The 24,706-nt window shown below is 38.8% G+C and overlaps 1 protein-coding gene across 1 annotated transcript in view; it reads right to left on the bottom strand.

Moving 5' to 3' along the window:
• Positions 1 to 24,706, bottom strand: part of GLRA2 (glycine receptor alpha 2) — a 204,901-nt gene that overhangs the window by 136,383 nt on the left and 43,812 nt on the right. Inside the window, exons 3-4 of the mRNA XM_006067107.4 lie at positions 24,262 to 24,329; positions 15,481 to 15,704 (exon numbers count right to left, since the gene is read on the bottom strand). Coding sequence (XP_006067169.1) covers positions 15,481 to 15,704; positions 24,262 to 24,329 — 292 coding nt within the window. The remainder of the gene's footprint in view (positions 1 to 15,480; positions 15,705 to 24,261; positions 24,330 to 24,706) is intronic.

The following is a 24,706-nucleotide window of genomic DNA, read 5'->3' as shown; positions in this document are numbered from 1 at the left end:
TGGAATTCTCCAGGCCAGAATACTGTAATGGGTAGCCATTCCCTTCTCCAGGGGATCTTCCCAACCCAGGGATCAAACCCAGGTCTCCCACATTTCAGGCAGATTCTTTTACAGCTTAGCCATCAGGGAAACCCAAGAATACTGGAGTGGGTAGCCTATCCCTTCTCCGGCGGATCTTCCCAACCCATTTGATTTTTCTTAAAGAACTCATTTACTGAAGCATTATAACACATCTCCCTTTGTTATTGTGAAGACATTCAGGTATTCAGAGCACCCATGCTCCTGTTTGCCCAAGAGAAAGAATAAAGTTCCCTTATAGAGACCCTGCTTCTTTATACAGAGTGAGAAGGCTGAGCGAACATTTCTATTTTAAAAGCAAAAGGATAAGACGAAGCACAGGAAATCAGCTTCCCCCATTCCATTCCTTACTACTTTCCTGTTTAGTTCACCTTGCTCATCATACTAGCTTACGTTTATATCTTACTTAAAGTTTAAATGCCTGATAGATGCAGACATTGTAAACCACGTTAATATTACAGTTTTTTAAATCAAATGAATGTTAAAATTTACTTATTTCTCTCCTATGCAAGGTTCTTCCCTTATGCAATAACCACAAAGGCTACAAGTTTCCCTTTTTACTATCTAAAATAATGCCTTGAACAGAGTAGGTAGTCAGTAAACATTTGTTGAATGAATGAATCAGCATCCTCAAGCTCTGTGGGAGAATGTAAGGCTTTTATTCAGCAGAAATGGGAAAACACAAAGGATTTAGAAGAGGAGGGTCATCAGAGCCCATGTCATTCAGTCGCTCAGTCATGTCTGATTCTTTGCCACCCCATGGACTGCAGCAAGTCAGGCTTCCCTGTCCTTCACCATCTCTTGGAGCTTGCTGAACTCATATCCATTGAGTCGGTGATGCCATCCAACCATCTCATCCTCTGTCATCCCCTTCTGCCTCTCAGGAGGCAGGTAAGACGGTCTGGTATTCCTATCTGTTGAAGAACTTTCCATAGTTTGTTGTGAAGTCAACAAACTTTGACTTTGTAAAGTCAAAGGCTTCAGCATAGTCAATGAAGCAGATTTTTTTTTTCTGGAATTCTCTTGCTTTTTGTATGATCCAACAGATGTTGGCAATTTGATCTCTGGTTCCTCTACCTTTTCTAAACCCAGCTTGAACATCTGGGAGTTCTTGGTTCACTTACTGTTGAAGCCTAGCTTGGAGAATTTTGAGCATTGCTTTACTAGCGTGTGAGATGAGTGCAATTGTGTGGTGGTTTGAACATTCTTTGGCATGCCTTTCTTTGGGATTGGAATGAAAACTGACCTGTTCCAGTCCTGTGGCCACTGCTGAGTTTTCCAAATTTGCTGGCATATTGAGTGCAGCACTTTAACAGTATCATCTTTTAGGATTTGCAATAGCTCAGCTGGAATTCCATCACCTCCACTAGCTTTGTTCATTGTGATGCTTCCTAAGGCCCACTTGACTTTGCATTCCATGATGTCTGGCTGTAGGTGAGTGATCACACCATCATGGTTATCTGGGTCTTTAAGATCTCTTTTGTATAGTTCTGTGTATTCTTGCCACCTCTTCTTAATATCTTCTGCTTCTGTTAGGTCCACACAATTTCTGTCCTTCACTGTGCCCATCTTTTCATGAAATGTTCCCTTGGTAGCTCTAATTTCCTTGAAGAGCTCTCTAGTCTTTCCCATTCTATTGTTTTCCTCTATTTCTATACATTGATCCCTTAGGAAGGCTTTCTTATCTCTCCTGCTATTCTTTGGAACTCAGCATTCAGATGGGTATATGTTTCCTTTTCTCCTTTGCCTTTCACTTCTCTTCCTTTCACAGCTATTTGTAAGGCCTCCTCAGACAGCCCTTTTGCCTGTTTGCATTTATCTTTCTTGGTTATGGTTTTGATCACTCCCTCCTGTACAATGTCACAAACCTCTGTTCATAGTTCTTCAGGCACTCTGTCTATCAGATCTAATCCCTTGAATCTATTTGTCACTTCCACTGTATAATCGTAATTATACAGTGTAAAATCATAATTATATGTAATTGTTATAATTGTACGTACGTGTAATTGTAATTATACGTATAAAAACACTCCAGAGCCCATGGGGTGTTGCCAGATTCCAAGACTGGCAAAGGAAGCCAGAAAGCTTGCCTGGCCCCTCTCTGTAAGTTGCTAGCATTTCTAGTGGGAACTAGAAATAAGGCAAACCAAGTGGAAAGAAAGCCAGAAAGCCATGTCCACCTGTCCTCTAGCCTTGATCAGGTAGCTGGGTCCATGGCCAGGACTATTCTCATATTGCTAGAAGCATGCATATTAATCACTTTATAATTTCATGTTGGATAGAAGGTTCCTTGACTCGTAAAGCAACTACTCATCATTCATAAGGAATTCCATGTAAGTGGAAGACCATTCCCAGTAAAAGATTCTTGAGGGAAGAAAAAGCCATTTGAAGAGAAAACAAATTTTCAGATGGAATTACAAATTGTCGTGAGGGATCTTCTTGCCTAAAGACAAGATTTCCAACATTCAAAGAGAGTTAATTCTGATATAGTAGTCTGTCTTGTTTGGAAAGGAAGAGTAAAGGGATGCTTTTGTGTTTTAGGAAAAGCAAGAGTCTCAGGTATATTCCTGCCATTCCTCTCTCAGGGACCATGCATAGCACACTCTGTGTAGCATATGCAAACCTTCAGTGGTACATGGAAATAGCAGAGGGTATAGAACCTATGTTCTTTTAGGATTAAAATGCTTAATAAGGAAAAAGAAAACTTCAAGTGATTTCGATAGTATTGATAATCATTCTGTGAGCACCTGCTGTAGCTCGAGTGCTCTCATTATTTTGCAGTTGTGGAGTACTATCCCAGGAGGCACAGAGAATTCTCTCTGTTTCTGAGATAAGCACATTGGAGCTCAGAGAGGTTATGCCATTTCTACAAAGTCACAAAAACAGTGAGCAACCAAAATTAGATTTGAACCCAACTTTAATTGATGTCAAAGTTTGTTTATTATTTTCTACTCTACAATGTTCCTTCTTAAAATCTGTTTCTAGTTTATCATCTTCTTTTGTCTGTAGAGCTAGCAGAATAGATTGTAGACACCTTGGTTGTCTTCATATTTTCTGCAGTTATCCAGGCTTCCCATGACTTTTCCTTTTAAAAACTCCTCTAGCCTCCCCTGGCCACCTCCTCGAGTAGAAGCATCATTGACTGGGGATCCAGGGGCCTGGGTGGTGGACCAGGCTTATAGAGAAAGAGCAGTTTGACCCTAACTATATCTCTGAGCCTCATTCCTTACCCACAACTCCATCCTACTCAAAATTTCTATGATTCTAAACTGCAAGTGAAGGTGATCAGCATAAAAATTTCCTCTTATAGGTGAATTTCCACTCTTGAATGTGATGAAAGCCTTAAGTTTAAATAATAATGCTTCTTAAAATTAGAACTTTCTGGCAATCTGGGTTTATATTTGTTGTCCCTGTTGGGCTTTGTCATACCACATCCTAGAACACTATTCACTCTTTCTCCTAAAATGTTAAGGACAGCTTTACTGTACAGTGTGGTCGTGTAGGTCTGTTGACTCTTTCCTCTCAGGTATACTTGGAAATTTCTGAATCATGTGACATTCTAATGCCAGAGAGATCTGACAGGATGCATCATGTATTAAACAAGAGTGTCCTTCTTAAGTGAAATTAGCCTGGAGCAAGTTAGAAGTCAAGTTAGACATGCATCATTTATACAACCCACACATATGGGGAGATGGAGGAAAGGAGTTAGAGTGGCCATTGGATTAAAAGATACCATTAGGCTAGTTGGCTGATCAGGGTCTTCTTTAGCACAATTGGTTTCAAACTCTGGTCGATGTAGGTATCATCCAAGGGTCTTGGTAGGAATGCAGATTCTCAGGCCCTCCTGAGAAACAGCTCAGTTAATGCTGGGCTGATCTTGTGGAGCACATTTTAAGAAGCTCTACTTCAGCATGTCCCAAGGAGGACTTTAGTTAACTGTCCATGTGATGGAATAAGAGGAGAACATTTTGAAAGAGAAATAGGCAGGGATTGATAAAGAGGTCTGTTTTTTTCAGTGGCATTAGCACTCTCTTTGGAAAATAAGACTTTCTACTAAAAACCTTGTCTGGACAATTAGGCTCAAGAAGACTTCTAAGTGACTGGATCAGGGCTAGTGAGACAGTGAGGGAGGTTAGTCATGAACCTCAGTGACCAGGGAGAGGCATGCTGCTAAGGTCAAGGCAGAACACACAAGGTCAATTCATTGGCAACCAAGAATATGGTAGGTGTGACTAGAAAAAACTGGGGTAGTTGCTAAGAAGAGTGGAAGGTGCAGCAGAGAAGAACCCAAAGCAGATGCTTTTTAGCACACACAAGTGTGCAAAAGTAGGCAGTGGAACTCTACTCAGGGCAGTAGCAGTGTGTCAGAGTGCTGTCTCTGGTCTCTGACTAGAAAATCTAATATCCCCGAGAGCCATTGAGAAATTTTAAAGAGAGTTGGGGTGGTGGCTGAAACATTCACTGGATGATCCCCAACTAAAGATTTATAAAAACCCCTGGTACTGGTCAGGGATGAAGACAGAGCATGGAGGGAGACCAGCTTCATGTCTTTAGTCAGGAGGGATTCATGTTAAACAGAACTCCATCTGGGGTATAATCTAGTATATCCATTCAGCAATTTTTGGCAAGCATTTATTGGGCATCATGCTTATCAGACACCTGAAATAACAGTTTCTTTGAAGGGATCATAGTTTAATATCACTAATATATTAATATATATGTGTGTGTATGTATACATATATGTATTCTTTTTATGGAGTCTATTTGAATAGTTGTGCATTTATTATTCATCTTTTTAAAGTTGTTTTCAAATTCTCATTTAAAGAATGTTCCAGGTTATGTAAACCAGACATAGCTGAACTCAGTCAACTAAAAGGCTTTTCATTACTCCCTTTTATTACACTGGTTGGGTAGAGTGGATAACCTACCTTACAGATCTAGATCCTTAGAGGGTCCTTTGGGTCTGTCAGGGAAGTATGACTTACAATAATTATTTGATGATCTTGAGTTAAAACTCAAGGTGCCCACAAAAGGATCCTTGTCCACAGAGAACAAAAGTAAATCAGTCCAAGTTTGGCTAAGAGGTAAGGCATGAAGTTTTTAAGCTCATCTTCTGAAAGCTCTGTAATTAAATGGCTGCTTTGACCTTGCGCATCATGTAAAGCATAAATACGGTCTTGCTCATTCCAGCCCTAAGCCTTTCCCCTGGTCCACGGGCAGGTGCAGATGTGGCATTGCCTGGTAAGACTGTTTTTATAAGTAAAGATTGAAAAGTCATGGTGTGGAAATTATTAGGATTCTGGAAAGATTCCAGTGCATGCTCCTGATCAAACTCCTCCCAACTTTTATCCCTGGGTTGGGAAGATCTGCTGGAGAAGGGAATGGCAACACACTCCAGTATTCTTTCCTGGAGAATCCCATGGACTGAGGAGCCTGGTGGGCTCCAGTCCATGGGGTTGCAAAGAGTCAGACGTGACTGAGCTACTAACACTTTCATAATGGGATAATAGACATTTGGCTAAAGGCTTCCCTGACTACTAAGATGAAAATCTAGGGAGAGAGTAGTATTTCAAGTACTGTTAGTCATTTCCTCCTTTGTGTATGTGAGTTGATAGATTCTCAGGTTCCTTACCAGTATCCCCAAGAGCAGACTTTGATACTGAGAGTATCAAATGGAGGGATGAAGCTAGATGGATAACAGGGCTCAAAATCATGTGGCTAGGACACTGGTGTGGAGAAGGCAATGGCACCCCACTCCAGTACTCTTGCCTGGAAAATCCCATGGACGGAGGAGCCTGGTAGGCTGCAGTCCATGGGGTCGCTAAGAGTCGGATACGACTGAGCGACTTCACTTTCACTTTTCACTTTCATGCACTGGAGAAGGAAATGGCAACCCACTCCAGTGTTCTTGCCTGGAGAATCCCAGGGACGGGGGAGCCTGGTGGGCTGCCGTCTCTGGGGTCGCACAGAGTCGGACACGACTGAAGCAACACAGCAGCAGCAGCAGGACCCTGGTGAGAAATCATTTCTTCAATTTTATCTAAGATTGAAACTAAACCCAAGGTTGGTAGTAAGCTTTGCTATTAGAGTCTATCCTTTTAGTTAATTCCAAATAAGTCTAAGACCTGTTTCTCCATGCTGACCTTGGGTTTTGCAGGGAGTGAATGGCAACAGTGGCTGACGAGGAAGGTCTATGTTTACCAAACATAAAGGCATCACAGAAAATACCCATATACATTCAGCAATACTAGCTGGGAAGGACAAAAATACAATATCTGCTCCCATCTGTGCCTTGTCCCTTCAGAAAATCTGCACACATATGGTGGGCCCATGTTAATTAAGTCCAAATATGGATTGGATTCAACTTGGAGAGCAACAGATAAATCTGCAGCTAAAACTTTTCCAAATGCTTTGATGCTTCCTGAACGAAAATGTTATCAAGGTGTTGAATAGGAGAGGGCTACAATGAACACCATCAGAAAGAAGAGCTCAGATGATCAAAGATTCAAATAACCAATTCTGCCCACATTTTAGTTACGTTTTAAATTTCAGTCATTTAACAGCTACTATTTATTTATACACCAAATATTCATGAAGATAAAATGCTATTAACCTGCACATTAAATTAATGAGAACTAACTTGTCCATGGTTACTCTGTTGTCTGAGTTCACAGCTATTTAATGGTGATGCTGAGTTGAGAAAAGAGGGAATAGCATTGTATAGCAATTCTCTTACTGTTTTATTTGGGATTATTTTACTTCTGGCAAAAAATAAAAAGAACTGCCAATGTGATTTTAAGAAAACCAAGGTAACTTTTATCTGCTGACAGCTGAGAGCAAAATTGTGTTACTTTGCTAGCATTTTTCTGCATTACAACTTCAGTTGTAGTAACTGATGGAAAGTTGTTGGCCACTGTTTCTCCATGGCTAAGGTTGGAGAGAGAATGAAGTATTGGTCAGATGGAAAGATAGTCCATTCTTGATTAGATAACACTTTGGAACCAAGTACAGTTCCTTAGTTGACTCTTAACAAGCAGCTAACATAGGGGCCTGCTGACTTTTGAGGCTGGACAATATTTTCCCATTTTAAAATGGGAATGTCCTTCCTTTGGGTTATGTACTATGAGAATGCACTAAAGTAATTCGTGTGTCTCATGAGCATCATGGTGATATTATGTGTGTTTATTTTGGGATTAATGCCATCCAGGAAGCCTTTGAAAAGGAGCACTATGGACCAGGCAGAAGCCTACATCAACAGAAGTTGAGCAGGCTCATCAGGACCTCTGAATTTCCTTTGGTTTCCTGTCATAAGAAAATTCAGGTGATGAATAATGGCATGCTAGCCCTTGAACTCTACTGGTTCAAATCTACTAGGTGATTTCCTTCAGTCTATTTATCCAGATAATAATTATCTCAGTCAACCATCTTTGTATAATTGTCTAAAAGTATATAAACCCATAATTCATGAACACATTCTAAAATAATATCTCTTGGATACTCCTGCTGGTTGAATCAGAGAGTATGCATGATCTAATTTGCGATTGGGAAATTTCTCAGTAGGGAGCTTAGTATTAAGTATTAGTCTCTGTGCAAACTATATGTTGAATATAAGGCTGCCTCTTAAACAGCAAGTAGTCCAACCTTCCCTACCCCACTCCAAAGTCAGGTTCCTCTCCTCAGAAGTTAGATACTCAGTTTGGGAGAAAAAGGTTCAAAGATCCAAAAGTAGTTTGAGATAGGCCTCACAATTCAGAATCTCCTATTTCTGTCTCCCAAGCCCTAAGGAGCATGAAGAACCCACTCATTTTTCCTCATCCCAAAGGAATCTTGTGGCTTAGGAAGGAGGAGATCATTTTGAAAATTATTATAGACTTAGGACAGAGCCTCAGACTTCATCTAATCCCCTGGTTCAATCTCATTTTATAGTAAGGAAAGTGAGACTCAGAATGATAAACTGATGGGCTTAGAGAGGTTAGTCTTTGAGCCTAGAGGATACAGTAAATGATGGAAGGAAGTGTGGTGCTCCTGTGCCCTAAGCTACCTTCTTGGTATTCTGTTCTGAAGGTGCTCCATCACCTTCAGAGCAAACTCTAATGAATATTAATGCAGTGGAAAGTTACCTCCAAAAAGAGACTAACCTACTGGTTGCTATTGCTAGTCCAATCAGGTAAACAGTCAAGGACACGTGGTCATGCCGCCTGCCTTGTATTTCATTGCATAATTCCTCTTTTCCTTCAAACAAGGGTAAGATCCTTACTCTGTTGTGTTTGAACCAGTATTATGCCCTTAAGTGTATGTGTATTTCTGAACGCAATCAGGAGTGCAGTTTCTTGTGCTGTAGGAGAATCTGTCATGTACAGAACATGCTTTCTAGACTTTAATGCTTTTACCCTCAGCTGCCACTCCAGTACTCTTGCCTGGAAAATCCCATGGACAGAGGACCCTGGTGGGCTGCAGTCCATGGGGTCACTAAGAGTCGGACACAACTGAGCGGCTTCACTTTCACTTTTCACTTTCATGCATTGGAGCAGGAAATGGCAACCCACTCCAGTGTTCTTGCCTTGAGAATCCCAGGGACGGCGGAGCCTGGTGGGCTGCTGTCTATGGGGTTGCACAGAGCAGACATGACTGAAGCGACTTAGCAGCAGCAGCACCTCTTTTGAGGCCCACTCTCCAAAAGCACCCCCTCCGCGCCACTTAGCTCAGTTTCCTGCTGAAGCCACCAGCGCATATGCATGCCAGCACCTCCCAGCCTCCTAACCTTGCTTGCCTCTAGGAAGAAAGGAATCGTGGTTTCCATGGCATTTTCCAGCATTTCTCTGAAGCCTCACTGCTTAATTCCGATGTGGGCACTTATGTTACCGTCATTAATTACTGCATAAGTCAAGTCACAAAACTAATGAGGATTTGGACACAGAGTTGGAAAATGAGAATGTAATTTTGCCTGGATTATAGGATATAAAGATAAACATGGTCCAAATATGCACAGAGAGAAGAAATCACAGCTTTGCATAGCTGCCTTCTAATAGAAAATATGGGCTTATGTGTCTCATCAAAACTGAGAGTAAGATAATCAAAGCATCACCACTGGTAACATTTAGGCAGGTCTTAGTTCGCTGTGCATTCCATTTTCAGCTCTGACATCTAAATAAAGCATATTCTTTTTTCCCTGTGCTATAACAATCATTCTATAGCTGAAGTTAGAATCTTTGAAGTTCTTGCATCAGGCCATAGGGATGAGTCAAGAGTAGGAGGTGATGTTAGAAAAGCTGACCTTTTATGTGTGTGGATAAAGACAGGTCATTAGACAGGATTATTTGGGGAGCACGGTTGGATACTTGTCTAGAAATCTACACTTCAACTACCCTCATTGCTGCCTGTAATCTATCATTAGAGAGAGAGAAGGCATGTCAGTCCCCAAGAGTTCTCTATGACAACTCAGATACTATTGGGATGGTGGGACACTGAATCCTCGACGCCTGGATTTATGAATCGAATCAAAAGGAATTAACAAGGAAATCACCTCTAACACCATAAAGGAGTAAGTTTCAGGTCAGATTAAGTTGATGATGAGAGTGACGTGGAATACTGTTATGGAGGAACAATCGCAGAACTATTTATTGTTTGGAGAACTCTATGCAGTTGGCAGATAGCATAGGACCCCCAGCTACCTGATCAGTCAAATAAGAAGACAGTGAAGGCAAACAGTCATGTCCAGAAATTGTGGGGCTCTATTCTGGTCAGTTTACTCTTTGACTTACAGACTGGGACAGAAAGCACAATCATGAAATTACAAGAAAATACCAAGGGCCCCAGAACAGAGGGCAATGCCATTTTTGACTATCTGGGAGGGATTGGGGGCAGGAGGAGAAGGGGACAACAGAGGATGAGATGGCTGGATGGCATCACTGACTCAATGGACATGAGTCTGGGTGAACTCCGGGAGTTGGTGATAGATAGGGAGGCCTGGCGTGCTGCGATTCATGGGGTCGCAAAGAGTCGGACACGACTGAGCGACTGAACTGAACTGAACTGATGCATATAGCGTATTCTACTAAAACTCTTAAGCAAATCATCTCTTTTTCAAAGCTGAGGAAATAGAGGTTCAGAGGGAGAACAAATTTTACCTAGGTTACACAGTTAGTTCTGAGGCCAGAGACCCTAGCTCAAGGGTATTTGACTCTAAAAGCCTCGTTGACTATAGTATTAGAAGGAACCAAGATAGCATTCAATATCACAAAATTCAGAGTAGGGGCCTCAAACTGTGCAGCAAACTGAAAACTGCAACATGAAGAACTTCTTGGTGCTGATTTTACACACTGTAAAATTAAACCAGCAACATAATATTGGTGACCAAACATATGTCCACTAACTCTGGGGGGATGAAAATTTATGAAAGCAAAATCAGTGATGTAATCCCTCCATCCTTATAAAAATGGTAGCCATTTGTTTATCATGTTAACAAATGTAGGAACATGAGACTAATTTAAGTTGTAGCAGATATGATTTAAGGTATATAAGGAAGAATTTCTGGAGGCTTCCCTGGTGGTCCAATGGTTAGGAATCTGCCTTCCGATACCAGGGGCATGAGTTCGATCCCTGGTTGGGGAACTAAGATCCCCCATGCCATGGAACAACCAAGTCCATGCACTGCCACTAGAGAAGACCACAGTCCAAACCGCTGAGCCCATGTGCTCTAGAGCCCATGGCAAGCAGCTAGAAACTGCCTGTGCCCTGCAACAAAGACCCAGCACAGCCAAAACGAATAAATAAATTTAAAAGTAATAATTTATGCACAATATTAGAGTAACTTATATAAAATCTGCTTCTTTGATGGTCTTTAAAAATAGAATAAGTTCTCAACAAGTTGCCTGAAGGTAAGGAGTTTACTTAACTTTGTTTTGTGTTGTCATTTAGTCGCTAAGTCATGTCTGACTCTTTGCAACCCCATGGACTGTAGCCCACCAGGCTCCTCTGTCCATGGAATTCTCCAGGCAAGCTATATAAACTATACATGCTACATAAAACTATCAAATGAGCTTCCTATTTGAAAGGCTTCCCAGGTGGCTCAGTGGTAAAGAATCCACCTGCCAATATAGGAGACACAAGAGACTCAGGCTCAATCCTGGGTGGGGAAGATCCCCTGGAGTAGAAAATGGCAACCCATTCCAGTATTCTTGCCTGTAAATCCCATGGACAGAGGAGCCTCGCGGGCTACAGTCCATGGGATCGCAAAGAATTGAACACGAGTGAGCACAAACACAAAATCGAAACTGTGGCATCTTGAATTTAAACAGTCTTTTTGGTCATTTGTGAAATTTGAAGATACTTTATATCCACGTCTTAAATCTTACCTCCTTCCTCTAATAGTCCTTTGAAAATTGAGTCCCCAAAAGATTGGTTCCAAAACCATATGTCTTTTGAATTGTATTTGTTTGTGTCTTTAAATTGGAATTGGAGTAAATGAAGATCAATGTGAGGTAGGAGATGATATAGCTCTGAAACAGATGTCAAGAGCTTTGATTGTTGGTCTGAGCTTTCCTATTTATGGGCTCCATTATTTTAACTCATTTAACTTTTGAAAGAAGTCACTTCCTTATCAGTAAAATAAGGATATTTTGCAAGGTAATACCTTCAAAAAAAATCCTATGCATCTATAAAAGTCAGCATTCTGGCAGAAAATTCTCAGAAGCAATGAGAAGGAAGGGAAGAAAATAGATATTAGCAAAGACATTGTGGACATTTGGGACCAGTTGCTTCTCTTTAAAAATGCTCACCCTCTCCTTTTGTCTTTCATAATGCACACCATATGCTATGATGTCCTAACTTCTACTACAATTTACTATACTTGATTCAGTAAATATTATTTGAGCAATAATATGTATGATACTCAAGGCTCACTTCTTTCTTTCACTATGGATTTTGGCCTTTTAAGTAATATAAATTTAGAATTTGAGTGTCTCTGAAGAGACTGTACAAAGCAAGATGTGTGTCCTTGTTTACACTTTGGTCAAGAATGGTCAATACTTAATGGGGTGGGGCAACAAAAAAGCTTCAAAACAGGGTAAGATCAAACATGTCAGGGAAGTGAATAATTAAAAAATAGAAATCAGAGGTTAAGTAGACAGGAACAAATTTGACACTTTTTTGCCAACAGAGACTATGTCCTGCATCACTGTGTATTTGCTTAAATTTTACTCAGATACTCCAGGTATTTGCATCTGCAGGACACTTACGGATTTCTGGTCTACTGTTACTTCCTTTTTTAAACTTTGGTTTTCTGACTAACAGATATATTACATTGTGGGAAGTGTGATCTTGCTTGTTATAAAGTCAGTTGCTGCATAGTTCTCACTGTGTTTTGTTTGGCCGTCAAAGCCTTGGGCTTTGGTCTCCATGCAGAGTTAATTCTGCTCCTACAAAATTAAGAAAGTGTAGAATTTTTCCTGGATGCAGCACTTCTACCCATATGCTTTAGGTTTCAAGAAAATTCAAATATGAAGCATACCCATAGGACATCATTTTTTTTTAATGTGGACCAATGTTGAAGTAATTATTAAAATGTGTCAGATGGAGGCAATTCATTAGTTTATCTTTGGTGCTTCTGTTGTATCCCTTCCTTGTATCTTTCTTAACTCTCTTCGTCCTATCTGATTTTTCCTCTCAGGCATCCAACATGCTTGTTCCACTATTCTTCACAGACATTAAACCTACTATCTGAAAGAAAATTTTGTGTCAGTTCTTTATAGTTTAGTATGAATTGAGGACAACATGTTCCCTCTCCTGCGGGTATTTGCATTGTAAACCTGAGAGGTAAGAGAAAGTCTTTCCTAATGGAATGTCAGCCAGGACTTTCCAGCACCTTTTAGACATCAGAAACTGATCTTTAAACTTGAGTTGGACCTGTAGCTGGGCATGTATTAGCACTAATTCCTGCTTACCCTCTAGTTAAGATGGGCCAAGTGACTCAGATAAACAGGAGTGTAGGTGCCAACCCCCAAATTCTAACAATATTTGAGTCACAGAATTCATTTGCAGAGTTAGAGCCACTTTTCTTTCCCTTGTTCCTATTTATTCCTGCTACTTGAATTATCTGATATGTGCCTGCCTTGTTAGGCTGGAGCCCTTCCAGGGCAGAGACCACATTTTTCTCAGCTTTGGATCTCTAGGCCCGGCATGGTGTCTGGCTCACTGAAAACCCTTCCTGACAAATAATTAGATTCCTGCAGTTCAAATCTGCCTACAGCTATGTTTCCTTAAGTTCTCTTACACCAAGGGGCTTTCCCCTCATTTCATAGAATACCCACCATGAAGGAAAGGTCGAAACTAGTCTGTCACAGGACAAACTCCACCCAACCCAAAACAATTGTTGGGGGGTATTTCAGAGCCTACTGGGAAGCAGAGATAGAAGAATTGCCTTTGGATCTAGTCTGACGAAAATTATATTCTTCATGGTTCTAGAATGCAAGGGCTTTATAGAACAGAAGGGGGAAAAGAGCTAGTTTTATTTCAGCAGTGCCTGATGCCAGGTATTTACTAGAGCAAATGCCACCCAAGGCCCCGAGGGTTAGCTGGAGCAGCTGATACTCTGTGCTGCTTTTTATAACTCTCCTTCCCAGCACCATGCTCTACGTATGTCCCATTTCATCAGGTCACATCAACTTAAGTTGTGCGCAATACTGCATCTTATACCAAATGCATCACTATGTGGAATATTCTGTTTCCTTAAAAAAATTATAAAAATAAAGTTAAATTCCTTAAAAATAAAGTAGGGGAAGTTTCCCTGATTCTTTGTGAAAGCAGTGACTTTGCCACTTTTTACAAATGAGCAGCCTCTTTACTTCCAAAAGACATTGCAACTATCAGCAAGCTGCGAAATCACTAGGTTAAGAATGGAATGTACAGTACAGAACTAAATTGTATATAGAATTGTGAAATACAATTTTGGTGGTGGTGAGTGCTGAGTCTGCAAACTTGTGAAAATCATTTGCAAAGGTACTTGCTGTCCACTTTGTTTTTTGGTAGTAAGATTAGAGAGAAAGGGGGATTCTATAATGTAATATATAAAATGTGATCTTTAAAATGTCAATATTTATTCAATATATTTGATATCTCTCTTATACAATACACAGTCTTGGCTGTTTGGGAGGGGGTGTAAAAGATGGAAAATCCAAATATCTTGACTTTAAAGGACTTATTATTTAGAAAGAATGTTAATTTTAAAATATAAAAAGCCATCATTTCATTTATTGAGAACATACCATGTGTGTCAGGAACTGTGGTGAGTATTTGTATATACTGTATATCAGGGGTTGGCAAACTATGGCCAAAGGGCTAAATCTAGTCTATCATCTGTTTTTGTAAATAAAGTTGTATTGAAACACAGCCACATCTATTTGTTTGAGTATTGTCTATGACTCTTTTGTGCTATAATGGCAGAGTTGAGTAGCTATGACAGCATTGAGACAGTCTGACCTGCAAAACTAAAATAGTTTCTATCTGCCCTTATAGAAAATATTTGCTGACCTCTGCTGTATATAATTTGTTCTCACAAGAATACTCAGAGATAAATACAGATTTTCCCATTTTCCAATTAAGGTAACTGAAGGTATAGCTTTCATAACTTAGCAAGTGGCAAAGCATGGATTTAATTCTAGATTTATCTGGTTCCAAAAATCTATGTTCTTATGCTATGTTTGTGTATAGAAGTAGCCAAAATATGGGGCAGGAAGAAGTCAGAGCCTTATAGAGTCACAGAAAATTATTATTAGGGTTCAGAAAAGAGAGATTATTTTGATCATAGGGTGATAAAGATTCTGGAGAAGATTATATTTGAATACAAAAGTAAAAATGCATCTGAGGAATTTTGTGTCCCAAACTCAAGCCCAAGAAAAGTTAACAGATGAAGGTCAGATGTTTAGTTAGAAGTAGAGCTGGGATTAGAACCAGTTTTCCATTCACTGAGCATAAGTATGCCATCGGTGACCATATTGAACCATTGAATCTCTGTGTGTGTGTGTGGTTAAATGCTATAGAATGGCATAATTATTTGAAATGAAATGTATGTTGAATGAAACATACAAAAACTTGTATGCTTTGCTCAGTAGTAATTGAACTAAATGGCCTGCACTTCCTTAATTGAATCAATCAAAAAACATATTTGTGCAGACATTTATATGATACCACCACCTAACCAACATCCTACCAAATATATTTTGGTTGTGGAAGATTGCAGTTCTGAGACAATGAGAACCACTGGCACGCTCAATGACTTTAATTTCAAATAATAAGCAAGAGACCACAAAGGATAATATTCATATCCATCTTGCCCTGCAGAGTCAGGTGGCTGTAGGTCAGGAGGAAAATGGAGAAGGGAGCAAAGGGTAGCTGAAGGAAGCTTACCTGATACTGTAGAGTACTTTGCCATTTTTTGAAATGCGAAGTAATTTGTTGTCAGTGGTAACATCATGGAAGTTGGCCCCCTTCTCATTGGCAAAGAACAAATCTGGTTTCCAAATGGAGTCCAGCATCGATGGGTCCAGGTCCAGAGAATCATCAGGGTACTCGCTATATGCCAACCGTGAATCATTCCACTGTTGTCTCAGAAAAATATTCACTCGGTAGTCCTACAGAAACGCCATGCATAAGAGTTATCTATCAACCACTCTGACATATTTTCCCCTCACTCTTCTCCCTGATTTGATGCATGCCATATTGGTATCTGAATAAACCAGACTGTGTATATCTTGGTCAAAATAAACCACTCAATTCTATTAGGAGTGGGAACAGAGGGGAGAAAAAAAGAAGACTCAACCAAACCAGAACACTAATGGAACAAGTTGAATTGGTTGAATTCTTACTTAATTTAATCATTCTGGGTAGAAAGAATTTTCCTGCAATGCAGGAGATGTGAGTTTGATCCCTGGGTCAGGAAGATCCCCTGGAGAAGGAAATGACAAACCACTCCAGTATTCTTGCCTGGGAAATCCCACAGACAGAGGAACCTGGTGGGCTACAGTCCATGGGGTTGCAAAGTCAGACACGACTTAGCGACTAAACAAATAACAACCATCCGATTTAGCTGTAGAAAAAGATAATGGTAAGTACAGCAGTCAGTCTGTGATGGCAGATTGTCAGATAAAACTGATATATTTTCCAAATCAGAAATGACATGATCTCTGTTTTCAATTTTTCTCAGATGCTTTAGGCAGAAGAAAAGCCACTCTAATTTTGTAGTGGAAATCTTATTATAAAACTCTGATATGATGGGGCAGTAGTTTTTAAATTCATCAACATAAATATTAAGATGTTTCATGTTGACAAGATAATTCCCTTACAGCTACTTACTTTTGAAACTCTTAAATATTTTATCATTTCTCTGAATGGGTTGTATATACGGTAGTCGACTTGATGCTTCATCAAAACAGAAATCTCTTTCATGTTTTCCTAATCTGAGCACCTTTTGATAAAGGTGTTCCTCTCCGTGGAAACTCAGGTACACCCTGTCATTCCCACTTGGCCTGGAAATTTTCTTCTGTGCTAATGAATCAGCGTGAGGCAGTAACTTCTCTTCAGAGGATTTTTACTCAAAGGTCTTTAGGTTCATGGAAATTGTTGCTTTGCTTGACAGAGCAGACCCAATAGAGGCTTCAACAGTATTCCCTAGTTAAGCGGGACTATGGTTCAGAGCTAACAGTTGTCCACATCTGCCACCTGTGGGCTTTCAGGGTGATATATACTCATCCCATCTTACTCTCTTTACCTTTTCCACCTTCATTTGCTTTGTCTCCACATCTTTGTTTTGGCATCTGGATTTTGGATCATTGCTTACATTTCTGCAACAGTGACCAACATGTCCTAGTTTGCATAAGAATTTTTCCAATTTAGCCTCAGAAGTCCCACATTCAGGGAACCCACTCAGTCATAGGCAAAACTTGGATGGTTGGTTTTTCTATCAGGTACAATGGAGACCACCTCAGGATTGTCTGTTTTGGTTAATCCCTTTAGAGCCAAAAGAAAACTGGTAACTAGGTTGTAAAGTTCAGGGTGGATGAAAGAGCATCAATCCAATTCCCTCTCCTTAATCAATAAACTCCAAATTCTCATGACTTTTCCCCATAATACAGCCATTTGACAATCAGGCTAGTAGAGTATTTTGGAAATGGCAGTTCTTAGAAAGAGTGCCCCATGTGGGTTTAAAGAATGCTAATAATCAAATAGTTGCTAACGTCTTGAAATCAGTCATCAAAGCCTAGCTTCTTAGGAAAAGCTGAAATATATATTTAATGACTGTATGTTTCTCTATTGTACAACATAAGGACTTTTTGACTTGGAAAATTTTATCAGCTGACTTTTATTTGGGATTATTGGACAGAGGAACCTGGCAGGCTACAGTCCATGGGGTTGCAAAGAGTCGGACACAACTGAACAACTTCATTTTACTTTATACCAGGCCTGCGAAGCAAATTCCCAGACCTAAGAGTGTGCTGTTGTGGGCCCAGGGAAGCTTCCATTCTATTCTATTTGCTCATTGGCTGTCCCCTCCCTTCAAGAGTGAACCAAGAGAATGGCAAAATCTTAAAAGTTCTCCCCATCACATAGTTTGCATTTTTGGAATTATCCAAACTGGCGTGCTGCGATTCATGGGGTCGCAAAGAGTTGGACACGACTGAGCGACTGAACTGAACTGAAAGGAATCAGAGGATGGTAACTGGAAATAGATGACCACTTCAGTGTTTCATTGGCAACAGGAGTTATTGGAAGCTTTGGAGTTTTGTGTGAGTAAAGAATGGAAATGTGTGATTTGTGGAAAACCAAAACAGGGGCTGTTGAAAATAAAATAATCCAAAATGCATATAAATAGGTACTAGATAGACCAACTGTGATATTTTCTGAAGATTTCCTGAAGGAAAAAATGCAGTGTCTCCACTATGTGACAACTACCCCTTTTATTTTCCTTAGGGTGGGAACCAATTATCCTTAATAAAAATTTTTGTGTGAGGGTTTATGAGATTGTTTCAGTAGGAGGTAGGAGAGAAGAGGATGTCATCTCTTAGTCAATTCTGGAGGTAGAAAAATTCTACGTATAGGAAATAATGACAGCTGGAAATAACAGAGATGAATGGGTTAAATTTCTTAGGCCATAGGGAGACCCCCTACCCCGGAAGGAAACAGAATGACAGAGGCCATGAAAAGTCAGAGTGAGTATTCAGCAACAAAATCACCAGGAGAACATCACTATAGTCCTCCTTTGAACCTGAGAATGATTCAAATATGCATGTTGAGAGATTTCAGAGAATATTACATTAGTGACATAAAATATGAAACATTGACCTTTTTAAAAATATCTCAATATAAATTTTCACAGCTAATGTACATCTTTTAAAAGAGTCTTTCCCACAAGTTTTCTTCTCCAGTGTTTCCTACTTTTCTATTTTGAATTTTCTTCCAATATCAGAACTTTAAAAAAGAGCACTGAATCTATCTTATCACAATAGAACCACTTAATGTCTAAGAGTTAATTTAAAATAAATTAATTAGCCTGTTCATAAGCAAGGATAAGTGGAAAAGTTAGAGGAGAAAATATATTTTATGCCATAGTGACAGGAATTATATGAAATAAGACTTTTATTAGATCTTTTGGAAGTATTTTTTCTTTATAATGTATAGGAATTAAAATTTTCCTTAATTTTGTTCATGATGATGATACATTATTCCAGAATAAATGGCAACCCTTAAAACTTTAAAGAATAGAAAAGAACATCCAAGGATATAAAGAAGTAGATAGCCAAAGAAAAGGTCTTCCAGGTCTGTGCCTGTATAATTCTTTCAGTTCACTATCATTTTCAATATAGGGTACAAATTTGACACATGATTTATCCATGCACTGCCTCTGTTTATTTACAGATAGGTTTTTTCTCTCAAGATATTCCAAACCACCAAAGATAGTTATATTGCTCTGTAGCCTTTCTTTGTCTTTATTTTTGCTTCTAGGTTTAATGAAATATTAAAGGAGAAGTAAACATTGAGAGACATACTTAAGTGCAGACTGAACTTTCTTTTATACTACCTTGTCTCTCCAGAGACAGATTCTACTTCAAGTAAATGACATATCTCCTTGTATTAAAATTTGATTTTCTATGATTGACTCCCTGGGTACTAGATTAGATAATGGAAACATTTAAATTAAAAATGTATGTGTATGTGTATATATATATATATATATATATTTATTTATTTGTGTGTGTGCATGTCTGTATGTGTGTAAATGCATACATATATCTTTTATTTTTCAAAAGCTATGTGTAAGTCATAGAATCTTTATATATTCTTAGCACAGGTAATACAGGTACCTATATTCCATACTATTACTTCACATCAAATTTAGAATTTCTAAAGTTTTACTATTTTGGTACCTTCTAATTCTATGCCCATGCCACAAAGATTGTTTCCTTAAATTGAATTATTTTGTTATATTTAGTCTAGCGTTTGTACTTGGGGATTGCCACTCTATCTCATCCGCATTCATCCTGAACTTCACTACTTCTCTCTTTATTTTATATGTATATATTTTTCAGTCCAATTATGTCATAAAGTTTTCTCTTTTTTATTTAAATTTATTTATTTTAATTGGAGGCTAATTACTTTACAATATTGTATTGGTTTTGCCATACATCAACATGAATCCACCATGGGTGTACATGTGTTCCCCATCCTGAACCCACCTCCCACCTCCCTTCCCATACCATCCCTCTGGGTCATCCCAGTGCAAAGATATGCTTTGTGGATTTTTCATAGACCTATATGGCATTTTGGTTTTAACTTCCAGCTACCCTGCAGTAATGTTTTCATCAACTTGAGTTTGTGCTAGCTTTGAATATGGAAAGTTAGCTTTGAATTTGAAATTATGGGAGGAGCAGTTGCTTTATGATCAATTCAGGTTTTAACATTGCATTTTAAATTTAGAGACCAGGTCACCTTGCATCTTAGATTAACAAAATGTTAGGTTGATTCTTGGTTCTCCCTTAAGAAGTTAGAAATAAAGAATGTAGGTACCTGCTATTCCTGGTAAGTTAGCATATGCAGCTGTAGAATGAAAAGGAGCCTGTAACATCATTCCAGCAGTTACAGCAACCATACAGTCTCCTAAGGGGCTATCTACATACATCTTATCCAGTTCTTTGGGAACATGATTTCAGGTTGGAGATAAAACAACTCTTCACCCTGCAGCAGTAACCAGCAGAAGATGTGGAATTTGGGGAAGATTCTGGGGAGCTGGAATCATATTCTAGAGATACTCTCTGAGTAGACACATTTTGTACACTTTCAGCTCTTTCTACCTCCTCCCTGCTGTTGCAATCTATTTCTTGCTGCTTTGGCATGGGGAATGTTCCAGCACTCACAGGTTCAAGCCACATTCTGTTCACCCATATCCTTCCAGGCAGTTATTTGGAAGGTTTGAGGAGACTGTCTCTTCTCTGTTTTCTAATGGCCCAACCTTGGGGACAGCTGCATGCAGATGGCTTGCAAATATTCTTGACCTTTACTGACACTAGCAGTATTCCCGAACTATGCCTTTGTGTTAGGAAGGAGGGGCTTGCAAATACACCCCTCATCCTGTAAATTAACTTGCCATCACTAACTAAAGAAAAAGGGGAAAGAAAGAAAAGGAAATGGTAAACTTACATACCAAAACTAAATTATAACCTGTCTCATCATACACCCCTTTCTGGTCTAATGAGTCTTTTGGAATCATAAACAACAACAAAAAATTGTCCCACTGAATACTCTTAACACAGAGTCAGCTAGTAATGACCATCAACAGATCCCTGTGACTTTTAATGAACAGAAGTATATATTTTGAAATAATGTGTATGACCATAATGATCCATAAAAATATTCCTTAGAATAACACGAATATATTGTCCTGTGAGTGCACATCTTCAACACTAATATACCAAAGGAGTAAGAGGCAATATGAGTCCCTGTGTGAGCCTGTTCTTTGCAGAGAGTAAGTAACAACAGTAATTTAGTGGGATTTCATCAAGCATAATAGGGCACACTGGACAGCACCAAAAGAAAGTCATACTGAGTTCTTAAAACAGATACTTATTGCCTCTTATTTAGAAACAAACATCCAAACTAAATTCTTCAATAGTGCTGCCAAGTGTTGTGGGATAAGAGTGGGATATGAGAGAAATCAACATGTTTAGAAACTCAAAATTCGGATACATTCTTGGGAAAAAAATCGTTCCAGAAAACATAGGGAAAGCAAAACTATTATTCTCCCCCCCATTCATAGCACTAATCAACATCCTCAATAACTACATGCATTACTGTGCATAAAAACTAAGAGTCTGATGTCTTGTCAACTAAAGAGTTCAAGGAAGAATTTGTTTCTGTTTAATTTTTTTTGACCATCTTTTGAGACATATTTTGTGAGTATATTCATGAGCAGTAGAGTCTCAGGATTTTGGTAAGGGAAACTTGGGCTCTGATGACACTCTCTGGGTGCATCAGGTAGATACCTAGGCAGAGCCTAAAAGATCTGGAAAGGTAAGATCTTTTCAAGGTGAAGCAATTCTCATGTTCTTATGATCACCTGCATAATGTCTATTTAAATAATGATGCCTTACATCCCAAAATTGACAATCTATGGCCTGTGGGCCAAATTTGGCCATAATCTGTGTTTATAAGTAAAGTGTGGTGTTTTTTTTGTTTTTTTTTTTTTGGAGAACAGCCACACCCATTTCCTTACTGTTGTTTATGGCTGCTTTTATGCTGAAAGGGTGGGATTAAGTAGTTGTGACAGAAATTGTCTGGTCCTCAAAGTCTTAAGTATTTACTGTCTGGCGTTTTAGAGAATGTTTGCTAGTCCCTACCCTACATGACATGAGAATTTATTCTTTGATTTAAGCATGGTAGAGTTTCCAAAAAATTTTTTTAGTTTCACACAAGAGCCATGATTGAAGAAAATAAAGATACTTTTTAAAAGCCAAATTCAGTTTGTTATTACATCAGAAGCTAAGAATTAAAATAAAAGAAGCATATAGGCATCATTCTTCTGATCATGCGATTCAATACATCTCATACAGCAGAATAGACAGGCCATTGATACTACGCTTGGGCAACGATTTCCAAGTTTTCTCATAGGAAACATGACAAAGGACACTTTAGTAAGTGGCCAGGAAGCACCTAGGCAGCCCATTTATTAAACACCTTCAGTAGCTCTTAAAGACACAGGAAAACAAGGATATCCATAGTTTCATTTTCATCTCCTTAAATGTTTAGCTTTATCTTGCATTAATGAACATTGAAAAGGTTTATATTTACATTTTTGATTGAGGGTAAGATGCAATGAGGAAATTTAATCAAAGCAACAGGGGTCTAATTAATGCAATCAGCATTAGGTCGTGCAAGTATTGTCATTGAATGCCATCGTGTAAAGCTGGAGATAGTGATTTGGGCGGCTGGAATATCTGCCCCTCTGTTATCAAGATAAAACCAAGAGGGGAGGACAGACACTGAATGCCAAGTCCAAAGTTGGAGTCTTCTTTCCGTGTTGAGCTTTTCTTATGAGTTAATTAATAATCCTATCAAAACTATCTTAGTTGAGTAAAATTCTTAATGCACTACATATGGTCGAAGTCCCAAAAGTTTCATTTCTGGACAATGCTGTGTCTGAATAGTATTAAAATGGATGGTGGAGTTGTATTATGTCTGGCTTGCCAGTGGAAATGAATGTTGAGGTAAATTATTCTTTTCTAACATCAAGAACATCAAGAAGTACAGTAATTTGTTAAACACAATCCTATAGTCTAAAAGAGAATTCATAAACACAGTGGAACACCGTTTTTTACTTCTCAATGGCACTAGGCTTATTATTTCATTTCTTGAGTGTTTCTAGGACATCAGCCACCATAGTACTTAGTCAAACTCAACTGTATTTCATTTTGATCTCATCCAATAATACAGCTGTGTACTTTACATATACAGGTGGCGCTAGTGGTAAAGAATCCGCCTGCCAATGCAGGAGAACTAAGAGACACTGGTTTAGTTCCTGGGTTGGGAAGATGCCCTGGAGGAGGAAATGGCAACCCACTCCAATATTCTTGCCTGGAAAATCCCATGGACAGAAAAGCCTAGCAGGCTATAGTCCATGGGGTCGCAAAGAGGTGGACATGACTAAAGGGACTTAATACAACAACATACTTTTACATAGTCATGAAAATTAGAACCAGTCAGTGGACTTAAATTATATAGAGGCTAAGGAAATATTTCACTCAAAATGTAATCTCCACACTGTACCCTAGCACTATAAGGTTACTGATCTAATGGGCTGTGTCACAGGCAACAATACCACTTTGACACCAATAAAGAGTCTTTATTTTAAAGTATTTTAAAATATCTGAATTTTAAAGTATCTGAAATCTTTTTCATGTATGTGAAACATGTCTGCACTTAGAATATGATGGGGTTTTATTAGTTTTATGTTTATTTTGGGGGGAGGGAGTCATGCATGTTATGTAATTCCTGTGGATTTGGAACAACTTTCTACTGTCATCAAATTGGGGGGTGTGTGTGTGTGTTCATTTTACAGTCAGCTTCTTGGCATATATCTTAAATGTAGCATGTCTGAAGCTTGATTATGTTAAAGTGTCCCATTATATGAAAATATCTCCTAAACTTTGAAATTTGTATTTCTGAAACATTGGAGATGCAAATAATTAAATATCCTTAATTATGCACCAGCTCATTACTGATAATTCTACCTAAATATAACCAAACATCAAGTGTTTCCAAAATTTCTCTGGCATGATGGATGAAAGATTATTGAATTTTAAGCAAATGAATATTTGACTAATGAATTCCTAAGGTGAAAGAGTATAACTAATTGCTTTCTAGAGGTGAATGAACTTGGAAATTAGCACTCAGTAAATGTCCCACAAATGTACAACAGTGCTCTTTGATCACACATCCCATTCCTTCACACGATGGCTTCAATGCTCAGTCCCACTCACCATTGTAGTTTCTGCTATTGACCCAAAGCTGTTGATAAATATGTTGCAGGTAACATTTACAGGAGGTCCTGCAAGTTGAACAATAAATAGAAAATTTGACAGGTTGTGTTCATGGCATAATCAAGTCATGTTTTTCTCTTGCCAGTGGCATTGTAGCACTTACCATGGTGGTTTCTGTGACTGATCCAAAACTGTTGATAAAAATATTGCAAGTAACGTTTACTGGAGGACCTGCAGAACGCAATAAAAATGTTGCAATAGACATTGAAGCAAAAATACAGCTCCATCAACATCTGTGCAAATGACTAGAGATGTAAACAAAATTAAAACGATGGTGAGATTGCAAAAAAAAAAAAAAAAAAAGAGAAAGTTTTACCCAGAGAGGTTCACAGTAATAACATTCCCACTAGCATTTCAAATAATGACAGTTAAGCAATGATAACTTACCCTGAAGAGTTTTGGACTTGGAAAATATAAGCTGAAGACTATTAAATGGAATTCATTGTCAATAGTTGTGATCAAAATTGCCTTTTGGATGAGTGGCTTTCTTTGACCTTAGGCTCATCAACCTTGTAGATGTCAACAGCGGGTACACATGACGATGAAAT

This window comes from Bubalus bubalis, chromosome X, assembly GCF_019923935.1.
Source record: "Bubalus bubalis isolate 160015118507 breed Murrah chromosome X, NDDB_SH_1, whole genome shotgun sequence".
In the NCBI taxonomy this organism is placed as follows: Eukaryota; Metazoa; Chordata; class Mammalia; order Artiodactyla; family Bovidae; genus Bubalus; species Bubalus bubalis.
Note: the sequence above shows the minus strand (reverse complement) of the source record. Positions and strands in the feature narration are given on the sequence as shown.